Source organism: Acyrthosiphon pisum, chromosome A2 (assembly GCF_005508785.2).
Source record: "Acyrthosiphon pisum isolate AL4f chromosome A2, pea_aphid_22Mar2018_4r6ur, whole genome shotgun sequence".
In the NCBI taxonomy this organism is placed as follows: Eukaryota; Metazoa; Arthropoda; class Insecta; order Hemiptera; family Aphididae; genus Acyrthosiphon; species Acyrthosiphon pisum.
The window spans coordinates 22953185-22962139 of NC_042495.1; the positions used below are offsets into that span (position 1 = coordinate 22953185).

Here is an 8955-nt window from a genome sequence, read left to right on the forward strand (position 1 = left end):
ATATTACCCTAATATGTCATATTAAGCCAGTCTCCCCTACCTACAAGACATTTTTTTTTTAATACTGAAAAAATATATAATATATATAATATAAAACACTTAGGTATATATTGACGCTTATATGTGGTATTGTTGGCAGGCCAAAGAAGGCGTTTTAAAAAAAATTTGGTGTAAATGTACACCCTGCACCCTCCCAAATGACGCCCCTGGCCTGGACGTCGACAATTTATATGTTTAACCTTAGGGCCGGATCGGGCCGAAAAAAAACGGACCGTGCTGATCCCTATAAGACGATAGGAGAATAAAATTATTATCAATTTATACTGTTTGTCGTCAATTCTCTTTTCGTATCCTTCTTCTTATTCTTCTCATCTTTTTACCAATATCGGCGTAGCAGGAAGCCGTGATATTTATACTTTGGACCTGCTGCCCAAACACTATATCTTTGAAAAGTACAACACACGATACCTAACCACCCATCCCATACAGCAATTTAATATTATTCAATATTATTATAACATTAAAATAACGAATTAATATTAGTATAACGTTATTATAATACTATTATAATATTATCATTACAAAATGCTGGTTGCAACCATTTTGTAGATGACTGGATTAACCACCACTAGAAAACGTACACCTCAAAACACAATCATCGTTCCACAGGAGACCGGAATACAGTGTGCGTCGTATACATTACCATATTATAAGGAAAAAGAAGTATGCTCAATGATAAGACTGCGCATATTTTTTTAAGGGGCAATGTATAATTTATATAGGCAACCAACAATGAACACAAGGCGACGTCACGAGTATACATATTTTATTATTTTAATCTTATGCAATGCAGTATGCACAAAGACACAAGGCGGTGCGCATGCGCGAACTAGGACGAAAACCCGGTTCGAGTTGATCATACTTCTTATATTTTATTATACTATATACATTACAAGACTGAGTGATCGACGCTACCAACGTCCATTGATCGAGTTCATTTCTCCAAGTTCCAAGTGCATACAATCCAGATAGGTAACTGTCTACTGATAAGGCTGACTTCAATAATCAACCTGTTAAATTGGTCTTGGTGGTTGCACTTTTATATAAACTATTTTAACCGTTTTAAAAATGCATAAATGTATATTGTGTGATAATAAGTCGGATAAAAAAAAAGTCAATCGTCCAGTAGTTCGTTTTCATCGGTGAGTATCAATAGGTTCTAGATATTTACTCACTCAAAGCTGATTTTTTAATATCAGGTGAGGGATATTGTAAAATAATTTTGAACCGGTTTAGCCAAATAATATCCACTTTGTGTTTATTTTCCTAATCAAATCTTAATAAATTATTGTTTTTATTGATATTTGTTTCAATATAGATTTCCCAAGAATGAATTTCAGAAAAGAAAATGGCTCGAAGCTATAGGAATTGATCGTTGTAATGAATGGCAACGTGTATGTAGTGATCATTTTTTAGAAGAAAATTATAGGCGAGATAGTCGATTTTTATTGCCTAATGCTATTCCCCAACCTTATGATCGAAATGGTTTTCCTTCAAAGTAATACTTCTTGATCTCTATAATTTAAATTTTCATTTTCAATAGTATTTTTATTTTTATATAGTTATGCTACTCAAAGTAATGATGTTGAAACTGGATATAATGTCATTTTACCAATAGAAACAAATATTATAAGGTGAGTTAATGAAAATTGTATTTGACTCGATTTTGTTTACATTTACTTAAAAATCTAGAAAATTGGCTTATTATGATGAAAGTGATTACATAGAATCTCAATTTTACAGAGAGGAACATATTGAAAATGCTGCTGTATATAATTTTAATTCACTAGTACGGACTGCTAGACTTACTAGAAACAATGAGGAATAGTCGGTGAGTAAATAAGTATTAATATTTTCAATAAACATGGTCAATACAGTCTGATATCTTAAAATATATTTAGGGGGGGCTGCAAAAATAATTAATAATAATAAAAAAAACAATATAAACTAGTAGGCTGTTCATTGTACCATAACATACGAATAAATATTATAAACTTCTTACGATTAAATATACGAAAGAAGGTCTTATTAATAAATTAAAAGAAAGCAAACCCATGCAGTAAAAACACTAGTTCATAACCAAAATTCCCTTTTCTTTATATTTATAAATATATATATATTTTTTTTATAATGTTAAGTTTTAGTGGCTAGAATTTGTTTCATAACACAAACATTTTAACGGTTGTACGTTTATGGTGCATATTTTGTCATTTATAGTTATGATTAATAACACAATTAATTAATAGGTATACTTATAAACGTTTTTGTAAACGGTTTTTCCAGGGAATTAATTTTTTTCTTATAGATTAAAACTACTGACAACAAATATCCGTGTGGAGTTCATTTAATTGGTTCCTATTTTTCTAATAGATTAAAACAACCTACAAAATACAGATATTTTAAAGAAATGTATTAATAGTAGCGTTCAATTATTTTAAATTAAACATTCAAAATAAATTTTTAAGATTTTTTAGCACCTTTATAGTTGGTTATTAATACATGCATATCCGCGCTGTAGTTATAAGTATTTAAAACTTCAACAAATAAATGTGGAAATAATCCAAATAATATTGTGCATATGTAAATCAAAATATATATTTAAATTCAAAAGGTTAAAAATCCTAAAATGGCGTATGGCATAATACTTATGATAAAAAATATTATTTTGTAACAAGTTAATATTATGTAAATAATTTTTTTCTATTTTCTTGAAGAACGAGTGTCTTAATATACAGTCTATACTCTGTATATTAGTTAATTATTAAAATAGTATATATTTAATATTATTTTATTTTATAGATTGGTGAAAAGAAAAAAACTCTTTCAGAACTGAGAAGAACAATGGCTTTATAACTTTTTTATGTGAATTCTGCTTATAACAGAATTTTAAATTAAATTGTTGTATTTTATGTATTATAAAAATAATCATTAGTTAATAAATGTTATACTATATTTGTATTAATATTATTACTTTTTAATAATTAAGTAAGAGCAACAAAATTATAGCTCTGAAACATTTAAATGTTTGACATTTAATCATATTAACTATAAACATTTAAACAGCATACTTGAATAATGTCAATTGTTTATCTGTATAGGTTTCATATTACTTTATGCAAACAATTTATCACATATTAAAACAAAATGTATCAACCTATTCATTGTTGTAATATAGGTAATAATTTTCTTAGTTTTTTTGGATACTTAAGCTTGTACACATTTTCATTGTTTTATTTTTTTTTTTTTTTTGTTAATGAAGTTTATTAATTTAAGACAGAAGTTTTTACAACAATGATAAGCTACAGTAAATGGATTAAAAAATAATATTTTAAAAATATTGAGTTGGTTGCTGTTAGTATATAAACTTTATGATCCAAACTATTATTAATTGTCGTAATTACCATGGAAAAATATATTGAGTTAACTCTGTTTTAAAAAAAAGTTTCTACTTTTTTAAATTAGTTTGTGGATCACATAAAGACTTTCTTCTATTTTCCTTTATATTGAGCCTTTGAATGTACAATGTACCTACATGCTTATAATACCTACATCATTTTTACGTCAAATGATTATTAAATATATTTAAACTATACACATCTCAATTAATTATTTAAAAAATATATATTAATGAGCTATTAAAGGTCTTAATATAATATTAAGCCTATCTAATCTACCAACTAAAATATATTCGTCTACAAATTTTTTTTATCAAGAAAAGTAACAGAAATGTTTGTATTATTTTAATATAATTCTATAAGTGTCAATAGAATTTACAAATTATTTAGTAGATAAAAGTATATATAATTTTCAACTTTTGTAGCTAAGAATAAAAAATTTAAAACAAAACTTCTTATAAATAGTTCATTCTATACATCTATTTTTTACAGATCTATGTACTCATTAATAATTTCATCAATATAGGTATGTCTCAAGAATAAAAAAAAAAAGCTCCATTTGTGATAATGTATAGCGTTGCACCGATGCGTAGGAAAACGCAAAATTGTGAACTTCCAAAGGCCATGACTTCGAAACTAAGTCTGACCGTCAAATTCTGATCGCACCATTGTTATTAAATAGTTAATATGAGTAAGTTCCAAAAAAAAAAAATCGAAAAATTTGCACGGGTTGGTAAAGTGCACTTTAGCCAATTAATTGGCCCATGTGAAACACACGCCTCGAGTTGGCCCGTTTGACGGAAGTACATGCTACACACATCCAAACGATATTTTTTATGTAATTTGTATATAAAACATCTCCTTCTATGGGTATTAACTATTAATGTAATTTTTCGAACGTTAGAAAAACGATATAGATATTAAATTTGTTCTTCTTTATAAGTGGTGAAAATTTCGTTTGTTAGTTATGATTATAGCCTTCTCCGTTCTTTCCCGCGCCAAAACCTTTTTGCTATGCTTTACGTGTGTAACATATGCGGGTGCGACACCTACAAAATAGAGATATTTTAAAGAAAAGTATTAATAGTAGCGTTCCATAATTTTAAATTAAACATTCAGAAAATAAATGAATTTTTGAGTGCATATTTGAACATTTTAGTGCATTTCTATCGAGATACAAACTTACTTTATGTTACGACCAATCCAAAGTTGAAATTTAATGTTACATAATTTTGCAAATTAATAAGTCGATTTGGATTTTTGAGCCATATTTCTTAATTTTTTGATTTTTTCGTAGATTGTGGACGGGTACACTAAGTTTGAAAATTCAATAGCCCGCGCTCAGCACGTAGTCTAGACAAGACATCATCAGAATTGTTTCTTTAAGGATTTATTAAAAATGCTGATAATAGATAAAAGTTCAAATCAAAGCAGTTTAATCAAATGTACCAGTTAACATATAAAAAAAATTATGAGGTAGGTACCTACTAACAAACATACTCAATTTAGGATCTTTTTTGCATTTTATGAATTTTTTTAATTTTAGGTAGGTATTTTTTAGCGTTTATGGGTCAATTTTTCATTCTTTATTACTTTTCTTTTGATATTTTCTAAAATCTTCACTATTAAAAATTTTTTACTAAAATATTATGAATTTGTTTTTAACTTTTTGGTCATCGATTTTGGTTTTTGGTATATAGTCAATACGTTGTGTAAAATATGTGATCATAATAGGTTAGTAACTTGGACTATAGTGACTATAACTAGTGAAATATGTGAACAAATAGTATCAATATTCACTTTCCTATTAATTATTATATTCAATTTCTGAAAATATATTTATAAAAAAAAAGTAACTTATTAAGTTAAAAGTAATTTGAAAAAAAAGTAACGAGTTAATTAACTTAACGTTTTGACTTAATTTAAACTTCTAACTCGTTAATGTCCAGCTCCACCCCAAACCCCACGGGGCTGAAATGATTGTGCAGAAAGTAAGTAACAACAACAACCTAGGCTTAAAAATACGTAATAGGTACCTACACACTACCCAGATAACAATTATTTGTTTAATAATATTGTTATAACATTATAATCACGAATAATATTAGTATAACGCCATTATAATACTATTATAATATTATCATTACAAAATGCTGTCTGGGTAATAATTTCATTAATATATGTCTAAAGAATAAAAAAAAAATCCAAGTTCCAAAAAAAAAAATCGAAAAATTTGCACGGGTTGGTAAAGTGCACTTTAGCCAATTAATTGGCCAAAGTTAAACACACGCCTCGAGTTGGCCAGTTTGACGGAAGTACATTTTACTCACATCCAAACATTATTTTTTATGTAATTTGTATATAAAACATCTCCTTCTATGAGTATTAACTATTAGTGTAAGTTTTCGAACGTTAGAAAAACGATAGATATTAAACGTAAAATTAATTTATAACAATTATTAGTTACGCTTATAATGTGATGCTGCGACATTGCCTAGTAGGTACCTACCAAAGTGGGTTTAAATCATATTGTTAGCATAACAACACGAAATTTGTTTCACATTAATAAATTGACAAGAGACATTTATGGAGGTGATATTTTTGCCCAAGTTGGCCCATTCGACGGTATCTGGTACCTAAACTGCAGTGTTAAGATTATCTAGGTAAATATCCATAAATATCCATGGATGATTTTAAATTTATTGTTATGAAATAATTTAAATATGATTTAACTATTCATCGAAAATCTTTTTAATAATACTTATAATATACTCTAATATTTGCATATACCCAGGAATAATATTTTTCAATTAAAACAAAATAACAATAAAATGTATTCTTGGTTTTAATATGTACCTAATTTTGTTCTAATTTGAACTTATAAATAATGTGTGTAAAAAAAAGTTGTATAGTATGGACTATTTATAAGAAGTTTTGTTTTAAATTTTCTATTCTTAGCTACAAAAGTTGAAAATTATATATACTTTTATCTACTAAATAATTTGTAAATTCTATTGACACCTATAGAATTATATTAAAATAATACAAAAATTTCTGTTAATTTTCTTGAAAAAACAATTTTGTAGACGAATATATTTTAGTTGGTAGATTAGATAGGCTTAATATTAAATTAAGACCTTTATAGCACATTGATATATATTTTTTAGATAATTAATTGAGTGGTGTATAGTTTGACGTAAAAATGATGTAGGTGTTATAGGCATGTAGGTACATTGTACATTCAAAGGCTCAATATAAAAGAAAGTCTTTATGTGATCCACAAACTAATTTAAAAAAGTAAAAGCTTTTTTTTAAAACAGAGTTAACTCAATATATTTTTCCATGGTAATTACAACAATTAATAATAGTTTTGATCATAAAGTTTATACTAACAGCAACCAACTCAATATTTTTAAAATATTATTTTTTAATCCATTTACTGTAGCTTATCATTGTTGTAAAAACTTCTGTCTTATTGAGTCTATAATATAGACGGTTCAAAATACAATAATCTGTAAACTGTTACAGAACTGTAGCAAATATTATAAATTAATAAATAAACTTCATTAACAAAAAAAAAACAAAACAATGAAAATATGTACATACTTAAGTATTCTAAAATACTAAGAAAATTATTACCTATATTACAACAATAAATAAGTTGATACATTTTGTTTTAAAATGTGTTAAATTGTTTCCATAGAGTAATATGAAACCTTTACAGATAAACAATTGACATTATTCATTCAAGTATCTAACTGTTACAGAACTATAGCAAATATTATAAATTAATTAATAAACTTCATTAACAAAAAAATAAAATAAAATAAAACAATGAAAATGTGTACAAACTTAAGTATCCTAAAATTAAGAAAATTATTACCTATATTACAACAATGAATAGGTTGATACATTTTGTTTTAATATGTGATAAATTGTTTGCATAAAGTAATATGAAACCTATACAGATAAACAATTGACATTATTCAAGTATGCTGTTTAAATGTTTATAGTTAATATGATTAAATGTCAAACATTTAAATGTTTCAGAGCTATAATTTTGTTGCTCTTACTTAATTATTAAAAAGTAATAATATTAATACAAATATAGTATAACATTTATTAACTAATGATTATTTTTATAATACATAAATTACAACAATTTAATTTACAATTCTGTTATAAGCAGAATTCACATAAAAAAGTTATAAAGCCATTGTTCTTCTCAGTTCTGAAAGAGATTTTTCTTTTCACCAATCTATAAAATAAAATAATATTAAATATAGACTATTTTAATAATTAACTAATATACAGAGTATAGACTGTATATTAAGACACTCGTTCTTCCAGAAAATAGAAAAAATTATTTACATAATATTAACTTGTTACAAAATAATATTTTTTATCATAAGTATTATGCCATAAACCAGTTTAGGATTTTTAACCTTTTGAATTTAAATATACATTTTGATTTACATATGCATAATATCATTTGGAGTATTTCCACATTTATTTGTTGAAGTTTTTAATACTTATAACTACAGCGCGGATATGCATGTATTAATAACCAACTATAAAGGTGCTAAAAAATCTTAAAAATGCATAAATATATTAATTAATATTATGCATTAAAATGTTCAAATATGTACTCAAAAATTCAATTATTTTTTGAATGTTTAAATTAAAATAATTGAACGCTACTATTAATACATTTCTTTAAAATAACTGTATTTTGTAGGTTGTTTTAATCTGTTAGAAAAATAGGAACCAATTAAGTGAACTCCACACGGTTATTTGTTGTCAGTAGTTGTAATCTATAAGAAAAAAATTAATTCCCTGGAAAAACCGTTTACAAAAACGTTTATAAGTATACCTATTAATTAATTGTGTTATTAATCATAACTATAAATGACAAAATATGCACCATAAATGTACAACCGTTAAAATGTTTGTGTTATGAAACAAATTCTAGCCACTAAAACTTAACATTATAAAAAAAAATATATATATATATATATTAATTAGTATAAAGAAAAGGGAATTGTGGTTATGAACTAGTGTTTTTAAGGCATGGGTTTGCTTTCTTCTAATTTATTAATAAAACCTTCATTCTTATATTTAATCGTAAGAAGTTTATAATATTTATTCGTATCTTATGATACAATGAACAGCCTACAAGATGATTATTTTCTTATATTAAATATACACACACCTTTATTTGGGCGTTATTAGATGACCATTTTGATTTTATATTTTACAATCATACAAATCCCCGATTAATTACTGTAGATATTTCTTAAGTAATAGTTGCTAAAAAATATATCCCGAGTTTTCCAAAAAGAGTACACACATTGGTGGTCAAACTAATAACTATTTTTTAAATATAAGTAGACAGAATATTACTGATGTCTAATTGGAAGCACTAATTACTAAGAAGAAAACCAGGACGTTGAGGACCAAAGCCCTACATATTCATGAGGAAAGCATGGAAAATCATAAA

General features: G+C 25.8%; 2 protein-coding genes across 3 annotated transcripts in view; one reads left to right on the forward strand and one right to left on the reverse strand.

Annotated features, from left to right (window-relative positions):
• The first annotated feature begins 237 nt into the window (after positions 1-237).
• On the forward strand, positions 238-2978 carry LOC107884306. The gene is made up of 5 exons (XM_016806084.2): positions 238-1202; positions 1379-1558; positions 1623-1694; positions 1804-1891; positions 2860-2978. Exons 1-4 carry the CDS (start codon positions 1129-1131, stop codon positions 1886-1888), a joined length of 411 nt encoding a protein of 136 aa, XP_016661573.1. The 5' UTR covers positions 238-1128; the 3' UTR covers positions 1889-1891; positions 2860-2978.
• A 3595-nt stretch (positions 2979-6573) lies between these two features.
• The window catches only part of LOC100574679, a 17009-nt gene continuing 14627 nt past the window's right edge, over positions 6574-8955 (reverse strand). Inside the window, exon 6 of one of the 2 annotated variants that reach the window (XM_029490864.1) lies at positions 6574-7713. The gene's annotated coding sequence lies outside the window, so the exon portion shown is untranslated. The remainder of the gene's footprint in view (positions 7714-8955) is intronic. The other variant, XM_008186872.3, reaches the window with a different exon arrangement.